At 34.8% G+C, this 23,335-nt stretch overlaps 3 protein-coding genes and 1 non-coding gene across 6 annotated transcripts; 1 reads left to right on the top strand and 3 right to left on the bottom strand.

Annotated features, from left to right (window-relative positions):
• Positions 1–1,206: 1,206 nt before the first annotated feature.
• LOC125198526 (leucine-rich repeat receptor-like serine/threonine-protein kinase At1g17230) lies at positions 1,207–4,337 on the bottom strand. The gene is made up of 8 exons (XM_048096837.1): positions 3,959–4,337; positions 3,803–3,874; positions 3,572–3,715; positions 3,345–3,488; positions 3,116–3,259; positions 2,893–3,036; positions 1,471–1,614; positions 1,207–1,373 (listed from the first exon to the last, which is right to left on the bottom strand). The coding sequence occupies exons 1-8, from the start codon at positions 4,335–4,337 to the stop codon at positions 1,207–1,209; spliced, it is 1,338 nt and encodes a 445-aa protein (XP_047952794.1).
• Positions 4,338–5,973: 1,636 nt separating this feature from the next.
• TRNAR-ACG lies at positions 5,974–6,052 on the bottom strand. The gene has a single exon. It is a non-coding gene; the product is annotated as a tRNA-Arg (tRNA).
• A 13,471-nt stretch (positions 6,053–19,523) lies between these two features.
• LOC125198532 lies at positions 19,524–20,541 on the top strand. Of its 3 annotated transcripts, XM_048096841.1 has the most exons (3): positions 19,532–19,575; positions 19,657–19,726; positions 19,818–20,541. In XM_048096841.1, exon 3 carries the CDS (start codon positions 19,820–19,822, stop codon positions 20,354–20,356), a length of 537 nt encoding a protein of 178 aa, XP_047952798.1. In that variant the 5' UTR covers positions 19,532–19,575; positions 19,657–19,726; positions 19,818–19,819; the 3' UTR covers positions 20,357–20,541. The 3 variants fall into 3 exon arrangements, with proteins under 3 accessions (XP_047952797.1, XP_047952798.1, XP_047952796.1); XM_048096840.1 differs by lacking the exon at positions 19,657–19,726 and having other exon boundaries at positions 19,524–19,575; XM_048096839.1 differs by lacking the exon at positions 19,657–19,726 and having other exon boundaries at positions 19,553–19,580.
• Positions 20,542–21,235: 694 nt separating this feature from the next.
• LOC125198525 (receptor-like protein Cf-9 homolog) lies at positions 21,236–23,105 on the bottom strand. The gene is made up of 4 exons (XM_048096836.1): positions 23,081–23,105; positions 22,805–22,951; positions 21,650–22,195; positions 21,236–21,576 (listed from the first exon to the last, which is right to left on the bottom strand). The coding sequence occupies exons 1-4, from the start codon at positions 23,103–23,105 to the stop codon at positions 21,236–21,238; spliced, it is 1,059 nt and encodes a 352-aa protein (XP_047952793.1).
• Between the last annotated feature and the right edge of the window lie 230 nt (positions 23,106–23,335).

Below are 23,335 nucleotides of genomic sequence, written 5' to 3'. Positions count from 1 at the left end.
TAGTCCTAAATTAAGCAGTCTTGATTGATTCACAAAGGTGGATGGTATCAGACCTGAAAATTTATTTTTTTTCGTGTTAATTTCTATTTAATTGAAATAAAAAATAATCTATCGTTGCCATAAATTAATGCATTATTGTAATGTATACATGGACGCGTGTAATTAAATGATAGCTAACTTAAAATTATAACTTTGCTAACTAATCAACTCACTATATTAAAAATGTCAACATATATAATTTTGAATTATCGTACTAAATGTGAAATATTGATATTTATATTTAAATATCAACACAAAAACACAAATACATAAATCTAAAATTGTGTTGATAATGTTATTGTTTTTGACATTTTTAATATACGAGTTGATAAGTTATCAAAGATATCAAACTAAGTTAGTTATCATTTTAACAGGACTTGATATTTGAAAAGAATATAATGAAAGAGTTAGCCAAATCAAATGACATATATAAGTCACCCTACATGACAATATTCTAGTAATAGTGTTATTTACACTTTCTCCGTCATAGTAAGATATCATATAACAATGGTGTTGAGTGTTGAGTGATATAAGTACCAATAGAAATCCATGGGTTCCATCCTAAAACCAATTGGTGATAGGAGGAGGGCCCATGAGACTTATATACTAGTTTTAGTTTTCTCTTGACACCGATGTGGGACAGTTATATGTTATATTTATAGTTTCACTTACCAACACCCTCCCTCAAACCCTTCAAGGTACCGATGTGGGACAGTTATATGTTATATTTATAGTTTCAATTGCCAACACCCTCCCTCAAACCCTTCAAGGTGAATCTTGGAGGGGTTGGACTTTTTTCTAATCGATTGGACAATCGGCCCAATTTTTTTTCGATCGGTTGGACCACTTGGCCCAAATTTTTAAGTCCAGATATACTGCTGGGTCAGTTAAATTTGACCCACAGTCGGCGACCTGCTCTGATACCATGATAGAAATCCATGGGTTTCATCCTAAAACCAATTGGTGATAGGAGGAGGGCCCATGAGACTTATATACTATTTTCAGTTTTCTCTTGACACCGATGTTGGGACAGTTATATGTTATATTTATAGTTTCAATTGCCAACAAGTACAAACAGAATAATGTAAATAAATGGAGATAGTAAAATGGAGATAGCAAACATTAATTGTTAAATCAACTTGATCAATGAAATGGGCAGAATTTACATTATGAAAGGAAATCGAAAATCATACCGCTTAAATTATTGTAGGTAAGATCCACATTTAAGATGGTTGTGTTACCAATTTCTTTCGGCAATGATCCACCAAGTCGGTTGTTAGAAATTCCCAATATAAATAATTTAGTGAGAAGAAAAATTCCATTTGGAATATGACCTGTGAGATTATAAATCAGCCACACAAGAGATACTATTAATAAGTACACTAAATTACTCAAATTGATAGAGGAGTAATGAAAGAGAAAATATCATACCACTTAATTCATTGCTGTTAAACCATAAGTTGGTAAGGGATGTCATGTTTCCAATTTCCTTTGGCAATGATCCTGTCAACTTGTTGGAACTCATGCTCAAGATTTGTAAGTTAACAAGATAACTTATCTCTTTTGGAATATTATCTGCGTAAAAGTTGCATAAAATCGAAATGCAATTGTATTCAAATATAAAGAGAGCTGTATATGAGGGATTGAATATCGATTTTAGAAATGATTGATTTTGACACGTGACAGCACTACGTACAATTTAATTCATTGAAGCTTCCAATACAGAGAGACTGCGCATTTATTGAATTGGTTTGGGATTAAATTTTTACTACTACTAATTATTGATTGGGTCAACTTTCATCCTCTTCTAGAATTAGACCCCACTTTTCATCTCTTTTTAAATCATTGAAGCTTCCAATACATAGAGAGACTGCGCATTTATTGAATTGGTTTGGGATTAAATTTTTACTACTACTAATTATTGATTGGGTTATCCATTTCAAAGACTAAAAAAAATGTCAGTTTACCGACGGAATTAGCGACCGAAAATTTTTGCTACGAATTACCAATGGAATTACCGACGGAATATTCCGTCGCTAAATTTTTTTCCTTTTTTAATTAAAGTATTTTCCGTTGGTAAAATTATTTTTACCGACGAGCTCTTTACCGACGGAAAATAAATTATTTAAAAAAGGAAAAAATTTAGCGACGGAAAATTCCGTCGGTAATTCGTAGCAAAAATTTTGCATCGCTAATTCCGTCGTTAACTGACATTTTTTTGAAGTGAAATATACTATCTTTTAATTTTAGTTCACCTACTTTTTTCTCATATAAACATAATTATAAATAAATAGTACTCTCTTTGTTCCTCATTAATAGAGACGTTTCTTTTCAGCGCCTCGTTAAGAATAGTGTGTTAAATGGATGGTGAATAAAGTAAAAGAGAATAAAGTAAGAGAAATAAAGAGAGAATAAATTAAAAGAGATGAAGAGATAATAAAGTAAAAGTTTGTTGAAACCAATTTATATAAGTGAGACTCATATTCCACTAACTTATCCAACAACTTATCTTTACAATTTTTTAAATTCGTGCCTAAATCAAATAGGACTCCAATTATGGGCCAGAAGAAGAATGAGTTCATACAACCAGTATTACATTATTTCTTAAAGGAATAAAGAGCTGATAAAAAATGATATTATACATAGTCATATAAATAAATAAATGTGGAAACTCTACTAGTGTACTAATGTTATTACATTGTTATGATTTACAATTTTATCTAAATCAATGCTCCTTGTAAATTACTAAGAGCACTGATCTCTTTTTGAATAATACTTGTTAGTAAATTGCATCAAAATCAATCAAAACAAAATAAAATGTGGAGAATGTAAGAGCTTGACATGAGATTTTACCACTTAACATGTTGATACCAAGGGCCAACCATTGAAGCTTTGTCAAGTTTCCAATTTCACTTGGCACGGGGCCACTAAAGTTGTTGACACTAATGTCCAAAGTTTGTAAATTAGCAAGAGCACTAATCTCTTTCGGAATAACACCTGTAAGTAAATTGCATCAAATCGATCAAAACAAACAAAATATAGGGAATGTAAGAGCTTGGCATAAGATCTTAATTACCACTTAACATGTTGCTATGAATGTCCAACATTTGAAGCATTGTCAAGTTCCAAATTTCACTTGGCATGGGGCCAATAAAGTTGTTGGTACTTATGTCCAAATTTTGTAAATTCGTCAGAGCATTGATATCTTTTGGAATATTACCTACGAGTAAATTAAATCAAATCAGCATCCGAGTTTGTACATGCTATATGAAGTCTTGAGATCATATATGGAAATCAAATCTTACCACTTAAGTTGTTAGCACCCAAATATAGTTCTTGAAGCAATCTCAAGTTCCCAATTTCACTTGGCACGGGGCCAATAAAGTTGTTGGTACTCATGTCTAAACTTCGTAAATTAGTAAGAGCACCGATCTCTTTTGGAATATTACCTGTGAGTAAACTACATCATATCAACATCCAAATTTGTATACATGTTATATGACGTCTTGAGATCATGGAGATCATATCTTACCACTTAACTTGTTGGCGTCCAAATATAATAGTTGAAGCAATCTCAAGTTCCCAATTTCACTTGGCACGGGGCCAATAAAGTTGTTGGTACTCATGTTCAAAGCTTTTAAATTAGTAAGAGCACCAATCTCTTTTGGAATAATACCTGAGAGTAATTAATTGCATTAAATCAACATCGAGTTTGTACATGTTATATGAAGTCGATCTTGAGATCATGGAGATTAGATCTTACCACTTAAGTTGTTGGTATTCATGTCCAAAAATTGCAAATTCGTAAGAGCACTGATCTCTTTTGGAATATTACCTGTAAATAATTTACATCACATTATACTATAAATTTGTACATGCAATATGAAGTCTTGATGAGATCATGGAGATAAAATTTTACCTCTTAAATTGTTGGCACCCAAGTATAGTCCTCGAAGGAATGTCAAGTTTCCAATTTGTGTTGGCAAGTGTCCACTAAAACTGTTGTTATACAAAGAAAGATACACAAGCTTGGAACACTGCCCCAAACTCGATGGTATTTCCCCATACAACTTGTTATAAGAAATACTAAGTCCCTTGAGCCTATGGAGATTGTGTTTGCACATATCAAGAGGTAGGCTGCCAGACAAGTTGTTATTCCTCAAATTCAAAACTTCTAAACTTGAAATGTTGAAAATAGATGAGGGAATAGGACCATGAAAAGAGTTATTGCTCATATCTAAAGAAATGAGAAAAGAAAGATTTCCGATTTCTGGAGATATGGTTCCTGCAACACCCATAGATGATATATTCAGCTGAGTCACTCTGTGATAGCGAGAATCACAAATAACTCTGATCCAACTACAAATACTGCTCTCACTACTCCAATTTTTGGTTAATATATTATGGGGATCAAAAGAGATTTGAGTTTTGAAGGCAGTAAGTGAAGAACGATCATTATTGCTATCTAAGTTGGCTGAGCTATAATCAATCAACCATTGAAGTAGTAAGAATGATGTTATAAGGAGGCAGAGATGGGAAGATGTATCCATTAGGCTTGATTTTTAAAGAGGTAATTGTATGGAGTATACAAGGTATGAGCTACCACTATATATACCTTGAAAGAGTACGTGCTGTATATGAATTTTTTAAAATTTCTACTTAAATAATTTAACAAAGATAAAGAAAAAGTAGTCTAAAAATCATATATTATCATGAAGAATTAAATAGTAGTGATGATTTTTCCTTGGAATGGTCTAGTGTTATAAGTTAGTTACTAATTTGTAAATTAAATTAAAAAAAGGTGTTTCTGTAACATTATATTCATATACCCCAAAATTATTTACTTAAAAAGTTGGCCAATAATTTTTATTTTTATTTTTATTTTATCAATGCAGTTTTGGCCGATAAGATTCTTCACCTCATATTAATCTAGCTACGTCCTCATCATTAGTCAGCTCTTTAGACCTTCAAAATCAACTTTTCTTTGTTATTGAGAAGCTATATTGATTCAAAATTTCTGTCATGCTATTGCGCTGGTGTCAACTTTCATCCTCTTCTAGAATTAGACCCCACTTTTCATCACTTTTTAATTCATATTCCATCGGTCTCATAATAATAGAAATTCTTTTCTTTTTATTCATCTTCTAAAAGTTTAAAAAATTCTTGGCAAATTTTTTCTCTCAACTAGAATGAGACCTATTTTTCACTAAAACACTTTTCTCTTTATTTCTCTTATACTTTACCAACTTTGCATTAAAATCAGCATAATTTTAAAAGTTTTTATTTAGAATATAGAGATAATAGTATAACTATTAAATTAAAAAAATAATACTCCCTACGTCCCACTTTAGGAGTTCTAGTTGAGTTCGACACGTGTTTTTTAAGAAATGTTAAGGAAAGTTGGTGAAAAAAGATAGTGGAATGTGAGTTCTACTTTTTATATTAGTTTTATAATAAAATATGAGTGGAAAAAGGTTAGTGGAATGTGGAGTCTAATATTATGTATGGAATATTTTAACCGGAACTCTTAAATTGGAACACCCAAAAATGGTAAACCTGGTCTCCTAAAATGGGACAGAGGGAGTAGTATATTACGTAAAATCATGTGTCTAAGTAAAAATGCTTTCACGTAGAATAAGACGGAAGGAGTACTATTAATAAATAATTTACATTAGTGGAGGTTTTATCTTACTAGTTTGTAGCATGCATATAAGTAACTCAAAAGTTATTTAACAAATATAAAGATTAATTTAATTAAAAAAATCTCATAGTACTCGCTTTGTTCCATAGTAATGGAGGCATTTCTTTCTAGTACGAAGATTAAGAAAAATTATGTTAAGTGAAGTAAAGGAATGATAAAGTAGGAAATGGAAAAGGTAGAGAGATTATTTTCCTACCCCCAGAGGGGGAGGTACTTCCCTTTTGGGCCGGTTGTGGGCGAGGAGGGATTCGAACCCCCGACACCGTGGTTCGTAGCCACGTGCTCTAATCCTCTGAGCTACAGGCCCCACCCCGTCTCCACTGGATCTGTTCCCGGGAGTACCCTCAAAAAAAGGAATCTTTCCTCTCCCCGGCCATTTCGGGCTAAGAAGATGTGAAAGCGCGTTTATCTCTATAAGAACGGTACGTTCCGAGGTGTAAAGTAGGAGAGGAGGGATGTCATGATTGGGGTTTTGAATAAGACGAAGAGAGAATAAAGTAAGAGAGAGTAAAGTAAGTGAGAAGAAATATGTTGACATAAATGAAATGACTCCACTATTATGAACGTACCAAAATGATAGAATGACAAAATTACTTTACTACAATGGAATGGAGGGAATAGTAAATTAGGATTACCAGTACAGCATGGTATAATGAGTTATCCAATGCACTCCCTCCGTCCCATAATAGATGTCACACTTTCCTTTTTAGTTTGTCTCACAAAAGATGTCACATTTCTTCCTCTAGAAAATTATAAAATTATATTTTCTCTCACCATTAACATACAAAAATAACAATCTCCTAAAATATCGTGCTATCTCTCAATTGTGGCATCTACTATAAAACGGAGGGAGTATAAAGTCTGGCCCCGTCAATTCTAGGAGAATAGTATGTGTGAACACTATTTGCATTTTCAACAAATCTATACATATATCCCTAGATGGGAAGACTTTAGGAGTATTAAGCCAAAAATTTACTCGTAGCTTGATAGGATAAAGGACCACTTTGTCCCCAGTGATTAGTCTTCGTCAAGCGTCTAATAAATCATATAAAAAGGTTCGCATGCATATTGAGCTATCAATCATTAATCACACGACAATGATGAAGTTCATTTTTGGTTAAATGTAAATAAATTCATTTTTTAGAATGTTTTCATTCTAAAATATTTAAGAGTTTATAAACTCTTTGAAAATCGTTTGACAAAATCAAATACTCGATTATAATTCCATTGAATTTTGTAATTTTAAATACCCTCGTCTCTTCAATAATTACAATTAACTCTCTTCAATTCATAATGACTGTAGTAAATATTTCCGTTATATTTGATGTCTTCTATAAAACTATATACTACAGTTTCATTTCTTCGTATTTCATACTCACGTCGTTCTTGAAAAGTATAAATTTTTGGTTTAGATACGGGTTTAAAAGTATAATTGGTGAATCAGAGAGTGGATATTGGAAGTAGTGTTAATTAGTGGAGAGTGAAGTCCAAATTATTAGTGTAGTTTAATTTCCAAAACTTAAAAGTCCATACTCCCTCTGTCCATGAAATATTGTCCAAATTTTTCTCTCCACGGGTTTTAAGAAATATGAAGAAAAGTGAGTTGATAAAAATTAATATAATGAGGGTTCCGCATATATATACTCTCTCCGTCCCATAAAAATATGGGCAATGGATATGACACGAGAATTAATACAAAATCTGTCAAATAAGAGAGAAGAGGAAAATGGTAGTTAAAATAATGTTAGTGGATAGTGGGACCTATATTATTAAATTGATATATCTTTCTAAAAATGGAATGCACATATTTTTGTGGGTGCATATATTTTTATGGGACGGAGGAAGTATTAGTTTTATAATAGAATGTGATAGTAAAGAGCAGTGGAAAGTGAGATCCATTTACCAAAAATAGAAATAAGAAAAGAAAAAGTAAAAAAAAAAAGAAGAACAAGAAGAAGAAGAAGCTAACATGACAACTTTTCATGGACGAACTAAAATGACAAAAATGGACAACACTTTACGGATGGAGGAGCAATTTTCAGAGATGGAATAAAAAAAAATATGGTTCGTATTATTTTTAGTGACGGTGGAAGTATAACTCTTCAATTTTTATTTTAGCGTCATAAATTTACAATTTTTAGTGTTTTAAATTATGATGGGCTTACGATTGGGCCTCTATAATATATTGAACTCATTTTTTGTGAATAACATGTGATATCTCCACGGAATCAGTTCGAGCCCAATTGGCTAACATGAAAAGGGTGGGTGGATCAAACTGAGCCGTTGGCGATGGATTATAGTAATTTTTTTTATAATGATGAGAGATGATTATAATTTACTATAAGTTATTTTAACACAGAAAAATAATTAATGTTAATTTTATTGTTGCTGGTACTACTATTCAATGACGGACCCAGAAAATATAGCTCGTGGGATCGGACCGAAAATTTAATAGTATATAATATTTAAATAATAATTTTATAATATATATTAAATAATTTTTTTATAATTTTTGTTGTTCTTATTACGTTTTTTGTTAATAAAATTTATAAACTTGAAATAAATCAATTAAATATAAACATTTTTTTAATATTAACATATTTATATAATCTACTAAAGCTAAATTAGTTACACAAAATAAACAAGCTCATAGTATTAAATATATTAATTACTAGTTTATATCTTAAAACTAAAATATAATAAAATAAAAGTCATAAATAAATAAAACTATTCCTAGATTTAGCGCCGCCCCTTATCTTCTTCCAATTATTATGCAACTTACCACTAGTTTACAGCTTTTTTAACTCAAAATTTCTCTAAATTTTTATAGTATCCTTAAATTCATTCTTATTCTCTAAATTTCCTCCTCATTATAATCCATAACAAATGGTTTCTCTATATTTCTCTACTCTTTTCTCATTTATTCTCTTGTTTCCTATAGAGGCGGAGTTGTTGTACGTGGGTCGGAAGGCGGAGCTGCCGTGGGTCGGAGGGCGGATTATAGAGCTTCCCAAACAGTTGTCACGAACCGACGGTGGGGTCGGCCGATCCCGCCTGACCCCACCTGGGTCCGTCGTTGCTACTATTAACATCATTACGAGTTTATTACTCCGTATATTATCTAATACTCCATCCGTCCCAGTTTAAGAGTCATGTTTTGTTATTTCCGTCGGTCCCAATTTAAGAGTCCTATTTGGATATTACCGTATTTAGATACAAAATTTGACCTCATTGTTGATGAAACTTACACTCAAATGTCATTACTTTCATAAAAATATAATAAAACAAAATCATAAATATACAAAAAGTCAAAAGGACCTCACTTTCCACTACTTCACTTCAATTATTTCACACTCCAACAACAACAACTACCTTACTTCAATTATTACACACTCCAATAATTTCTTAAAACTCTGTCCTAACTAAACACTCCTTAACTGGGATGGAGAGAGAGGAAGAGAAAAGCCTAACAGAATTAGTGTTAGTAAATTATGAAGTCCATTTTTAAAAATGGAAAGTTTCTATTTTCATAAAACAGACAAAAAAGAAAAGAATTTCTAAAAGAACGGAGGATTATAACTTCTTGGGTCGGGCCAGTCCATTTGGCTAATATATTTTCTGTCAAAATATGTTTGGCTTGTTAATTTTGGGCATATAGTTTGTTCCTTTTTATGAGAAATAAAAACACTCTTAGTGAGACGTGAAACGGCTCGAAAAAAGGAAAATATTTCTTATATTGTTTACATTCTTAAAACACAATTTCACAGATATATCATAGTATATAGTAGTAACAATAAGCATATAGTCGTTATTGATTTGACAAAAATATGATACATTCGAAATTATATACAGTATGAGCAAAGTAATGATTTTATATAAGAAAGAATTGTGATGGAAAAAAATTAAAGTGAGCTCATGAATTTATTGCGAAAAAACTGCATTGATTTCTCTTGCGTAACGTGGAGGTGGAATATTGTGGAAAATATGTGGAAACAAATTAAATGGACCTCAATTATATAGAGGTATGATTTATTTTGACTTAGGCAGAGGGCTCAATAAAGTAAGTCTTAACTTAATAGAATGATTTTTTTTATAAGAAGGCAAATATGAAAACTATAAGATTTTATCTTTCTATTAATGAAGAGGTAAAGACCCTTTTTATCTTTCCCCTTTAGAGCCAGAATGTTCTTATAATTTCAAAGGTGGAGGACACTAGTTCTTCCCTACAATAGTCAGTTTATAAATAATTCCATTATATTATTATTTATTTTCAACATATATGTAACGTCCCACTTTTTCGAATCTTAATTTTTGAGACGTGAAAATTTTTGCATTAAATGCTTTTAATGCTATGATATATGTGGAATTAAATGATGAGTGATTTATTGCAATATTCTTTGTGACCTAATTGCGATATGGAATTGAGTTTGAGTTGAATAGTCAAACTTGTGGAATATGTGACATGGCTATTGAATAGTCAATATTGTGGAAAATATGACGTGGCCGTGGAATGGTCAAAGTCGTTGGAAAATGTGGAATGGAGGTGAAATTCGAATATATGAATAATTCGATGCGGAGTGAAATAATATGTGGCGAATTATTTTTCCTAAGGGATGAGTGAGAATTAAATAGGAGCATTATTTGCTTATGTGGACTACCCAAGATTTTCCAAGTTTTAATTTTTTAAAAAAACATGGGTTTGTTCTCAAAAAACACCAAACTTTTCTTGAAAAATCATCTATCCCCAAATAAGAAAAAACACAACCCAGTGAGAAAAACAAAAAGGGGACCCCAAAATCCATAGCAACTATTCCATAATGCATTTACTTACATTAGCAGGGGGGGAAAAGAGTGGGAAAGCCCCCTTTTACCCTTTCCCAAGGCCAAGAATCAAAAAAGGGAAAACCTCATTTGGGGGAATCATTATCGAACAAGATGGGCATATTTTTTCGGAATACTGGACCTTTAGCACTCATGGCCCGCCCTATTGTGCCACAACATGGTTCTATCTTTTTTAAAACTTTGGCAAAGCTTTTTCACAGGGAAAAAACCAGGGAAAAGGACATATAAACTACACTTTTTTTAGGCCTTTTGAACAAGCACATAGACCCTTTGCAAATTTTCATGCGGGCCCTTTCCCCCCACTTTTCCCCCCCCCACCCTCATTTTCAAAGGAAAATTAAAAACATCGGGTTATAACACAACGGGACATATCTCACATCCTTCGGTTTAAAACATAACCATTTTCAAACTTAAAAACAAAATCCAAAAACCCAAAATTTCCCCATTTCTTGTCATACCATTGAAAAAAGGTTTTTGTTACGGGTTTTAGCTTTTAAAATCACTTCCTTGAAAGGAATATATTTAAATACATCCGAAAAAACATAACCAATCATTAGTAAAAGGGGCACGGGGGAAACATTCCAAGAGGCGGATCATGCCCCTGAAACAAAAAACATTCATGTTATCATAAGTAGCAACATTGACAAGAGGTTCAACTTTGGGGAATTTAAACGGGTTTATTCTTTGGTTTAGTGCCTCCCCTTTTTATGCCCTATATCCCCAAGTTAAAACACTTCCCCATAGGTCTTGGGGTCCTTACTTCCCGGACCCAATCCAAAACTTTTTTTTTGCCATTATTCCGATTAGAGCCACACCTTTTTTTCATTTCCCCCCTAGTTTTAGACCTTTCCCTAACATTAAGGACTTTTTTATAGGCATTCTTATCGGGTTTTTTCCCTAAGTTCAAGTTCCTTAGACTTTAGAGAGCTAACAATTAAGTCAGTGAGAGTCTACTGTATACTTAATGTGGCTTTTACATCATAAGAGTCGGGAATGACATTCGTGGGGCGATACGGTATAAGCATCTGCGTGAATTGTCACAAGATCTTCCAATATCTTGAACAAGCTTGAAACCTATCAACATTATCATCTATGTCCTTAGTAAGATAAAGCTTAAACTTAAACAACTTTCCAACAAATACATCCTTGAGGACATAGAGGTTTTCGTGAACAAAGTATCGAAGTAATTTCCACATTTCGAAATGATTCAACATGATCAACTTTAATCACAAAATCGACAAATTTACTTACAAATAGTGGCCCTAGCCAACTCATTGACTCATCTTTCCTATCCACGAGCGGTATCCTCGATTAAGGAGCCATCGGCAAGCCTTGAAAACTTTTTGTTGAATCGAACACATTTCATTTTGTTTCAGGATAGCAAAATCATTTTTACCATTATAAGGAACACCGGCAGGGTGAGACATTTTACAACAAGTTTTGCAAGAACACGGGGAGCGAGGCTAAAACACGCAGCTTACGCACACGAGAACACACGAGACATCCACCGTGAGCACAAAGACCAGGTTATGGCGCGGTTGGCGCCGAATCCGTCTTCGATAATTACATCTCGTCGATGATTACGATATTGATGACGTTAATGTTAATGCGAGCGATGATAATGAGGATAGTGACGGTGACCACGAAAATGAGGAAATGCCCCCTAAGTCGACGGCCTTGAGGAAAAAATCTAAATATAAATCTGATTATGTTTGTCAAACATTTCAAAAAAGGTCCCAATAGTTTCTAGCGCTAATGAAGTCGCGATATTTTTTATGGCATATTGCTTAACTACTGCACCAAAAAATACAAATTCAAGAAGTCCCAGGGATATGGGTACCTGCCATCAAGTCACGTGCAGAACTTTGATTAAATCCAAACTATATGGGCATAAGCTAGCCAAGCCAACTCAACTTCAAAGTGCGAGTGCCGCTGACTCTACTTCTCGGTTCGTCTCAGCAGTGCAGCCCGAGTCCTCATTTCTTTTAAGATATGATCACAGCATCACTAACGACGTTATGGCTAAATTTAATGATCGTCATCTTCCTTTTGATGTTATGATAATCAAGATTACGAAGATTCGATGAAAGAGTGTTATAATTTGAACGAGGCAACCTAGAACTAGTATTCAACAATCTACAAAAATCAATATTGTAAATGAAAAAAGATTTATCAAATATTTGAGTAACATAGGACCACAAAGTGAATATTTGCTTATCAGATGAAAAGCGCTTTCCAAAGCGTACATACATGGGAATGCGGTTCACTTTATGGACAATAGTTGGTCTTTGAACGAAGCGTTTAATTGCTTTTAGAGATTTTCCTCGCTTACCTTGCGCCAAATGCAATTGCTTTTTAATTATTTGAGTTTTGAATGAATATCAATTATGCGATAAAGGTGTTTTCTATTGCTTTTGATAATACGACAATGCAGTATTAGCGACTTGATTGATGCGTGCTCTCCAGATTATCGATGTAAGTATTTTCATCAAAGATGTGTATGTCATATTTTGAACTTATGTGTACAAGATGCGCTTTCTTTATGGCAAAAGCATGTTGATCCTATTAGAAATGCAGTTAGAGGCGATCCATTTTCAAGCTTGGCAAGGCTTGGAAAAAATATTGCCGTACTTAGGAACATCGAGGTATACAACTTTTATAATGGATGTGTCTGCTAGTGGAACTGCACATATGATTGCCTCGGTCTGCTTTGGAGCATAAAGATGCTTTGTGCGATTTTTGGAAGAACTAATCCCTATGGTGATGTAGTTAGCACGCCTATTGTTGGGACCAAGCATGGGTTTATGTCAATTGTTCAAAGCTTTCAAATGTCGACCGTTGAATTGCTCAGTGGTACTATTGCACATGCGTTCGTGTGTTAAAGAACATTGCATCCTTATAGCACTTGGTTTTAAAACACCCATGCATGAAAAATGCTAGATCGTGAGTTAATGTGTGTTTTATTTTATATGATTGAAAAATGGTTAGAGTATTTTGAAGTGAAATTCCAAGCTTGTGTTTTTAATTGTAAAGTGCATAGGTCAAAGTAAAATTGGCGCTTCATTAGAATCTTAGATTTCTATTATCAAAATTTGCATTCTATTGATCTTAGTCCACTTCAAAATTTGTCTTATGATGATGATGAAACCTCGAGAGTTTTTGAACTAACCATTCATGATAGATCAACATTCCAAGCTCGATTTGAAAGTAGTTTAAGTACTCTGCTACACGGAATATGAAAGAAAAGTATAACCGTACCCACCAAATTCGTCCGCATTGCACAACTTGCTCCTCAACAGCAGCAATACGGCGGTTTTGGTTTTTGCTTATGATGACCGTGCTCGATCACAATTGGCAGAGCTTATACAGCTACGACACGAGCTCGGGTTCAAGATCCGCCTCAATGGGATCGGTGGCGAGTTAGATTTTTATTTGGAAGCACGCCACCATACTTTTAGTGATGCGGAGTCCACACACAGCCCAAATGCGACGTCCACAGAGTGGTGGGAACACACGAAAGATTATCTCGTACTTGCGTCGATGCTTTAAGGAGATCTTTGCGATCGAGCTTCAAGTGGCCGTCGAGTCCGCTTTCGGTGTTGGAGCATGTGTCTTGGACGTGAAGAAGCAAACTCTGCATGAGAAATATGGAAGAAGCTTGTGATGTTACTTGATGATTATGGTAATGCAAAAGCAGCTGTAAGAATATGTAACCGGGATATCATTGGAAGAGTGGAAACCTTCATAACTGCTGGATAAAGTGGAAGCTAAGGCAATAAGCCGTCCTTCGCCAGTCAGTAACAAAGGCGCGCAAAGGTAAAGAAGGCTTCACGGCTTGGTTTCTAATGCATTTGAGCAGCCATTGGGTCACGGTCGGCACCTCAAACTTAAATTTTGTTGGTTGGGCTCGAAGTCTTTTCCTTTTTATTTCTTTTTTTTTTCTAATTGTTTCAACTTTACTTTTAATATGTTTTTTGTAAATTGTATATTTTTTATTTAAATTTTAAATTCAAGTGTATAGTTGTATTGTTGTATTTTGTAACTTGTAATTGTAATATTGTATTGTAGAAATTTACATTCAAAGTTTCAAATCAAATAAAATTGCAATTCTTTAAGCGTTATCAATTCTCTTTGGATTTTACTATAGAATTGCAATAAAAGTTATAACTCTGAAAAAGATTTAAAAAAAAATGAAGCGAGAAACTAAGACGTTGAAAACCGTGATTAATGCTTGGAACAAGAACGAAAGTAACAGCGTGTTAAGCGGAGGCCGGATAACTTAGAGTATCCGGACCGGTTACGGTTCACGATATCGACAGAACCAGGAGACAAGAGGCGGTTTTCGAACCGTGGCCACCTCTAAGTTGGACTAGTTTTTGAACACCGGGCGTCCAATTGGCTCCTTCACTACTTTGCAGTATAGATCATACAGGCTCAGCCCTTGACATGCTAATGGCCGATTGGCCCAGCCGGATACTTTGCGTGCCCCACTCATATTTTCTTACAGGCATAAGGGGTGGCCAAGGCGTGGTTGATGGTGTGCGACGATCCGGCTGGATTTACGTACAGGCCCGGCATGTGGGCGAAGATTCGAGCTGCCTACAGGAGGAAGCTGCCCGCACGGGAAGGACATCAGCGAGGGAGGAGTGCTTAGGAAAGGGTGGGGAGCGCATGATGCACTATTTATTAGCACTAAAAATACCCGCAAGTAACAGAGTAGATCTAGTATAGCTAAAGGTCGATATCAGGGATATCGAACACATGGAATAAGATTGCAACTGACTACTGGCATATACTAAGCATCACATACTATCTAGAGACACAAATTAATTTTGGTTTTTGGTTTTATAAACTAGACATAAATAAAAATAAATAAAAAGAAAATAAAATAATACAAAACATGCTAAAGAATGTAGAGTTTTAGGATCCAACTAATATAAACTAGTGATGATTAATCTCATAGAACCTTTACCTTTATGTGTCTCCGGGATTATTAGGAAAGTCGCGATTATCAGATAAGCCCTCTCTCGAGTGTACCTATCCAGTAGATTAGACTATAACTATCAAAGTCTCCTTCTAATAGATTAGATTCTAACTCCTTAAGTTCCTAAGACTCAAGCCCTCACAAAGGGTCCCCCTCCTCTCGAGTGCGAGATAAACCTATGTGTTGTACCCGTTCCTTTTACCACATAAAACTAGCTATCTCTCGATTAATCTAGTTAAACGGACATAGTTCTAAAGTTGGCCAGACAAAAGAACAATAAAAGCACAAGAACAAGCAAAACAAATCACAAGAGCTAGGAAAAGGTTCAATTCAATAAATCAAAACATGTTCATAATAGTTTTCAGCAAAAACCATACAAAAGATATTTAACTACTCATAGACAAGTAGTAAAAATCAATAAAAGTACTAGACATTGAAAGAATTTGATAAAACCCAAGGTTGAATCTTCAATCTCCAGTCTTCTCTTGCCTGGATCTGCAAAGCTCCGCTCCAATGGAAGATGGATGAATTATGTGTGGATTATGGAGTGGAGGAATGTGTAGAGGGAAAAGGATTGGAGGCTCTGAGATAGAGATTGTGAATTAGGTTTGGGTATTTATAGGCTAGAAAAAGGGTTTAGGAATGATAAAAATTATCCTCCAAGAAATATAAAAGATATTATTTTCGAAATTCTTCAATTAATAGGAGAGATTTGAGCAATAATTTATTCCTTCCTTGAATTTCCGCCTAATTTCCGTCAGCTTTGACTGCACTGCGTAATGTTCGTAGAATAGTCATAACTTTCTCCAAAGAACTCCGATTGAGACGTTACTTGGGATGTCCACGCGAAGCACTTTCAAAGAAGAAGAGAATGATATGAATTAAGCACTGATTGGACTTCAAACTCGCTGGCAGAAATGGGCTCGAACAGAGAACTGTTGCACCTTGGTCTTTTTGCACCTTTTTCTATCATTTATCAACAAACACATTAAAAATACCAAATGTATAACATATGCAATTTAAGAACATAATTTATGCATGATTTACATTTAAAACGAGTCAAATCTAGCCCTTAAAAACATGCAAAATCTGGCTGTTTGTCGTAGCGCATCGGGGCCGCGGATCGGCCGTTTTCGGGATATGTACGCCAACGCATCCTCCGTCAGCTCACTTAGTGGGCAAAATGAGGAGGACAGCCCGGAGGATAGCGGAGGAAGTCAGTTCCCCTTGCCGGGGAAGTATAAGGAGTTCCACTTCTGGGAATGTTATGTGTTGCTTTGAAGGACTCCGAGAAGTTCCGGGCGGGGTGTGCGACATTTGAGTGGTCCCGAAAGAAGTAGAGGCTGAGGCTATTCCGGCTTGACTTCTAGCGCGACGGCGCGGATCCCATGACCACTCCACCCAGGATGCGGAGGAGTTTCCGTCCTCTCCATCACTTTGCTCATCGCCTCGCCGGTTGGACAAAAGCGGAGCACAACGGGCACAGCGAGGGGAGGATCCCACCTATCGCCCCCGAGGAGGTCATCTCGGCACCCCCCACGCGAGTACACCTTATTCTCGTGTCAAAAAACGGAGGAACGGATGTACAAGGCCTTCGTAGAGTGGAGGGCCGCAACTGACCCCACGAAGAAGATGTTTCTCCACTCGATGCTCGAGAACATTTGGGTGGATTTGAATGCCTCGAGGGCACTGGTGGGGGGTTCCGACGTGGGCTCAGATACAACGGGTGGCGGCGGCGACGGCGACGAGGAGCTAGAGAGTGGCGGGACTAAGTGTGTGGAAGCCCTTTTTTTAAAAAAAAAATCATGTGCAAGTTTATTGATCTAATCTTTGTATTTTTTTAATTTGAAATGAATTAAAGACTACGAGTATATGTGTCGTAAATTTTTAGCGTAATTTTAATTCCGTAAATGTAGTATTTTTTGAATTATTTTTATTGCAGCTGGCCTATGACTGTCCTAAATCTAATGTGGCAGATTTTTAGTGCTGCTGACGTGGCAGGGAGAGAGAGTGGCTGGCCTATGGATGACCTATATCTATTGTGGATGCTCTAAGGTCACGTGTTAATGGAAAATGAGTGAAGCTTTTTTAATGAATTCTTACCCTACTTTGTTGACATGTTTGTGCAAATCATTATTATGTAACGTAGAGTAAGTTTCAAATGAATTTTGTATAGTTTGGGGTTAGTTTCAGCTGCAGTAATTTTGAGATTTAGCTATGATATATATAGGGCCGCACTAAAATAAAACTATTCTTATTTGAATTATAAAGATGGATATAATTCAAATTTCTTTAATAAAATCTAAAAATGCAAATGCATAAACATATTGGCATCATGGACTATTTTAATGATTATAGGTATAGGGGTGTGTTATAATGCTTACTTTTTAAGTTGCTAACTCTAATAACTCATCAATGTAATGTAATAAAAATGTCAATATGACATTATGTGTTGATATTTTAATGTCATCTTGTTAACATTTTTAATACACGGCGTTGATGAATTGGCAGAGTTGCAACTTATGAAAGTTAGCAATTGATCACACCACAACATTGCAAATTTTAAAATGCATTATTTGCAAAACATCACACATTAATTGCCCCAAGCATGCGAGACTGCCGAATTAAGCTCAAGAAAATTAACAACAATGCTTATCTTAAATAATAGGACTATAGGAGTAGTAAAGATTCTAGATTTCAAAACAACAACAAAATAATATATCCAAAATAATTAATTTTGAAGCTATCCGTCATTTAATTTCTTGCCTTGCTCCACCAAAGCCCGAATTCAATTTCCTCACTCATTGGAATAGCAAGTAGATGAGGATCTCAATAAAACAAAATATTTATGAGAAAATAATATCTTTACCGCTTTCACAAAATCTCTAAGCAAAGATCCATTTTAAAGATCAAACCCCCACAAAATTCCTTTCTAAAAGATTATTAAAAGCTAATTAGCTAAAGCACATTCACGAAGAATGATATGCAATGAGTCTAACGAGGTTATGCTTCCTATATTCTTATTTAGCTCAGAGGCCTTCAATTTTTCATTTTTCCATTTTTGTCATAGTTGATTTATTATTCCATTTTCTATCTTTCTTTGGTATTGGACTAATCATTGGCTTGTTATTTTATTCAAAGTACGTTTGGATTTTATTTCGTTTTTATTTGTTTTAGAGTTATTGAAATTGGATTAATCCTGATATATTATCTACTTATGGATCAGTTTTAAATATATTATTTCCTCCGTCAGTGAAAAAATGTTTTAGGTATGTGGATCACACTCAACCAAATAATTACTCACGTCTTATTGTAAAATCAGTATATAAAATTTGAGCCCACATTTCATTAACTCATTTTTCCATTTTACTTTATAAAATTAAACAATTTCTTAAAATTCATGTCAAGTCAAAATGGAACTATAAATGGCGAACGGAAGGAAGAATTGTGATTGAATATTTTCCATTGTCGTTAATCATGATGACTAACTAACAATTGGGGCATGACACCTATATTGCGGAAAGTAAATGTTTGAAGGTAATGTTTTCTTGACATTATTAAACGGCCAAGGTTTACAAATGGGTCACGATCAATATATACAATTTGACTTATACAGAGGGGACTCCATTTTTTTAAAGGTAAATAGCCATATTAAAATCTGATATATTCCATAAAGTTTGAAATCCGCTACTTAGATAACAAAATTTCAATTTTTCTAGTTTATTCCATCTTAAATCTCAATTTAGATCGACAAAAATGTCCAAAGATCCACTCTAAAGATTAAAAAAAGGGCCATAATCTCAAAAGGGGTCTCAAATCAAATAAAAAGGCCCAAAACTTCTTTCTTCTTCTTAACAAAATAGGCCCAACTGAATTATTTAAACAAAACAAACTGGCCCAAAAGTGAGCCCAACTCCTGAGAATAAGATGCTGCCTTAACACACACAAATCAGAAAAGCTGTGACCTCATCTGCGCCACCAAACCGCCGTCGCCGGTCACCAACTCCATGTACGGTTGTTCCCCTTTAACATTTGTGCTTTAATACATCTTTATTATTTTTTATTTGATCATAACATGTCACCATTTCAGTATTTATCATATTTCACATGACATCATAAGAGGCACTCCAACCGTTTGCCAAAATGCCCGACAAAGTCTGGTGTAGTCTAAGTGTTCTTCATATCATCAATGACAAAGATTACTCCATATTGTTTTAAACCCTAACCTTCCCCTTCATCAAAATTGTTCAGCCATGGCTCATGCTGATAATTCAAAGTCCAACAATTCGGAGCAGCGACCCTATCTTCAGCTCGATCCCCCGAAATTCAACGGAGACGATCCATGGGGATGGACTTTCAAGGTTGACATGTATTTCGACTATTACGGAATGTCGGAAGAGCATCGTCTACACTTTGTCGGACTACTCTTCGAGCAGCCGGCGCTGGATTGGCTCATTTACCGAAAAAAACACAATTTGCTGAAATCATGGCCTAGTTTCATGGAGGCGGTGAAAGAGAGGTTTGATCCAACATATCATGACAATCACTTTGGGATACTCTGCAAGCTGCAGCAACTCAACATGGTGATGGAATATCAGGACGAGTTCGAGAGGCTTTTGGTCAAGATTAAGGGTGCATCGCTATCGGAGAGTCACCTTGTCTCCATATGTGAATCGGGCTTCAAAGATGCTATTCGATGGGATCTACACTTGCGAAAGCCGTCGTCCTTGTGTGAAATGTTTGCGCTTGCGCGCGAATTCGAGAAGATGTACGATGAAGGCTTCAAGTGAGAGTGGTATGTTTTGGTTGTTTTATTTGTTTTGAGTTGAATTTTGTGGGGATTGAATATATTTGCAGTTGTTTCCAATTATAATTAGAAGTTGAAGTTGGATATAATTCTTATAAGATTGAATTTATCTTTTTGTTTCAATTTGTAATAGGATTTTTGTTGTCTAGGCTTTATTGTTAGTTTGAATGAGGTCCTTTTTGATTTTTTATTAAATAGAAGATTTAGAAACTTTAGATTTTGTATGTGTTAGGCTTCGTTTCCCTCATATGTTCGGTTATTATTTAGAGCGACTAGGCAACATTTGGTATCAGAGATGTAGACATGGTGATTGTGGTATGCGTGGTAGGAGACAAGGAGAGGACCCCTGATAAACTCATGTTTTGATAGTTGAAGTTTACTCAATTTAAATCCTATAGTTTTTGACCAATTATATGACTTTTAGGAGTTTAATGAGTTTGTTTAGAACGTGCTAAGAAGTAAGAATATAGGTGAAACGGGCATGAAAAGGCAAGAATACGTGAGTCATATTAGTCCACATTAAAGTTTAACAGAAGTGGCTAGTATTGTTAGAATCATCATCAAGTTCTGAACAATTACTTCTGATATTTCTGTTTAAGAGAAACAAAATATCAGAGTTATATTTTGGTCCAAAGTCTAAGACATACGATTAGAAAACAATTTTGAGCATTGAAATATTTGAGTTTTTAGCATCTGTGCAGATTGCATGCAAGGGTTGCTTGTACAATTTTATGAACAAAAGTAGCCTAACTTAGAAATACAACATTGCACAATTTAAGATGCATTATTTGCAAAACATCATAGACACAACCAGCTAGTGTTCCAAATGAAACTCAAGAATAGCACAATTGTTTGTCTTGAATCACCTTCCCCTTATTGTTGCTTTTGCTGTATTTCTTCTCTTCATCTTACTATTACTATATCCAATGAGAGTATTACTAATACTTATATTCCCAAGAGACACAGGAATCTCTCCCGTGAGAGTATTATTGGACAAATTCAAGTATCTAAGAGAATTAAGATTGCCAATGGAAACTGGAATATTCCCGGAAAATCTATTGGAAGATAAGTCAATCATTGTAAACGTATCTAACAATCTTTTCAATTCCTGATCCAAACCCTTCAAAATGACACCTAAGTCTAAATATGTTTGGAGCCCATCCTTCCCAACGCGTGTCAGATTATCCTTGGCATCTATCATACCTTCACAATTCTTGAAATAACTATCGGGTAAATAGCCAACAAATGCATTTCTTGATATATACAAGACTTGTACCTTCACAATTCTTGAAATATCTATCAGGTAAATAGCCAACAAATGCATTTCTTGATATATACAAGACTTGCAACTTTGGAAACGGATGCTCGGTCTTTGAAGCCTCCAACATAGTACCATTCAACTTGTTAGACCTCAAGACGAGGACGCGAAGTTGAGGGAATGCTTCCATCCAGAAAGGAAATGCACCTCGTATTTCATTATCACCAAAATCAATGCTTTCCAGGCGTTGGCAGTTGATTAGGGAATGTGTTATTCCTTCCAACTTATTGCCATACAGAATAAGGGACTGAAGACTGCAACCTTTTGCAAATGTGGATTGAAGGGCTGTGATTTGGTTTTGACCTAAATTAAGAGCCAACAATGAACTATTGAAGTTTCCCAAGCACTTTGGAATCTGTCCTTCCAAATGATTGTCTGCTAAATGGAGGAGTGTCAGTAATCTCAAGTCGCAAATGGATGATGGAATCTCTCCAATTAGTTTGTTATGAGGGAGCACTAAATAATCCAGCTCTGACATATTCCCAATGGCGGAAGGTATTGGACCTGAAAATTGATTTTGAACAGGGATCAAGAATGAGATATTGACATATGAGAGAGAGAGAGAGAGTATGATACCATTTAAATTATTGTCGTGAAGCCATAACTCAATGAGGTGTTTCAGGTTTCCAATTTCTTTTGGAATTGTACCTACGTACTCGTACAAATTTTGAAATGACAATCATAACATCCAATGAGTTAGTACAACTTTGTATCCAAAAATATATAAAGAGACATGAAATCATGCTACTTAAAACATGGAAGTTGTGACACTAATATATGTATGTTTAGGGTTCAGTAAAACATGACACAATGTATTACTTCCTCCGCCCACAATAAGAGTCATATTTTGTCATTTCGATTCATCCCACAATAAGAGTTATTTCACTTTTACCATAAATGGTAAGTACGCCCCGCATTCCACCACTTATTTCACCCACATTTTATTATAAAACTAATATATATAAGTGAGACTCATATTCTACTAACTTAATCAACCTACTTTTCTTTATATTTCTTAAAACCCGTGTCAAAACTAAATAAGACTCTACTATTGCGGGACGGAGGGAGTACTTTATATAACTCTGTGGAACAATGAAAGAGAAAATATCATACCGCTTAATGTATTATTGGAAAGCCGCAAGTAGGAAAGAGATGTCTTGTTCCCAATTTCCTTCGGTATAGATCCATTTATTAGAATATTGTGTTGCAACTGCAGCTCCCATAAATTAAAAATGCGACCTATCTCTTTTGGTATAGGACCTGCGAGAATATACAAAAAACATTGTGCAAGCTTTATAAACATAGGAATGGCCCCTTGAGACAAGATAATGATTTAGTTATAACTAATAAACTTTAATTTTCATTTATACCGAGTTAACATCAATATACCTGATTGATCCGATGGATGACACATGGTAGTAGTTACTCCCACCTTTCCATATTAATTGAGTAAATTTTCTATGTTGAGAAGTTCCAAGATAATTGAGTTTCTATTTTTGGAAAAAAGTAACATTCTCTTTAACTTTATTCTCTCTCACTTTATTTACCATCCGTTTAACACATTATTCTTAAACTCTGACTAAAAAAAGTGGCTCTATTAATAAGGAATGGAAGGAGTATCATATTATGGGAAAATGTGACGCA

This window comes from Salvia hispanica, unplaced genomic scaffold (genome assembly GCF_023119035.1).
Source record: "Salvia hispanica cultivar TCC Black 2014 unplaced genomic scaffold, UniMelb_Shisp_WGS_1.0 HiC_scaffold_16, whole genome shotgun sequence".
In the NCBI taxonomy this organism is placed as follows: Eukaryota; Viridiplantae; Streptophyta; class Magnoliopsida; order Lamiales; family Lamiaceae; genus Salvia; species Salvia hispanica.
Note: the sequence above shows the minus strand (reverse complement) of the source record. Positions and strands in the feature narration are given on the sequence as shown.

What these genes read in the sequence shown, in the direction of transcription:
- LOC125198526 (XM_048096837.1), bottom strand. Translation starts at nt 4,337, where the DNA reads ATGGGTGTTGCAGGAACCATATCTCCAGAAATCGGAAATCTTTCTTTT. An exon ending in GGGTGCTAACAACTTAAGTG is followed by an intron (nt 3,260 to 3,344) that starts GTAAGATTTGAT and finishes ATTTACTCGTAG; the next exon opens with GTAATATTCCAAAAGATATC. An exon ending in TAACAGCAATGAATTAAGTG is followed by an intron (nt 1,374 to 1,470) that starts GTATGATATTTT and finishes ATAATCTCACAG; the next exon opens with GTCATATTCCAAATGGAATT.
- LOC125198525 (XM_048096836.1), bottom strand. Translation starts at nt 23,105, where the DNA reads ATGTGTCATCCATCGGATCAATCAG. An exon ending in TCATCCATCGGATCAATCAG is followed by an intron (nt 22,952 to 23,080) that starts GTATATTGATGT and finishes ATATTCTCGCAG; the next exon opens with GTCCTATACCAAAAGAGATA. An exon ending in TTCCAATAATACATTAAGCG is followed by an intron (nt 22,196 to 22,804) that starts GTATGATATTTT and finishes ATCAATTTTCAG; the next exon opens with GTCCAATACCTTCCGCCATT.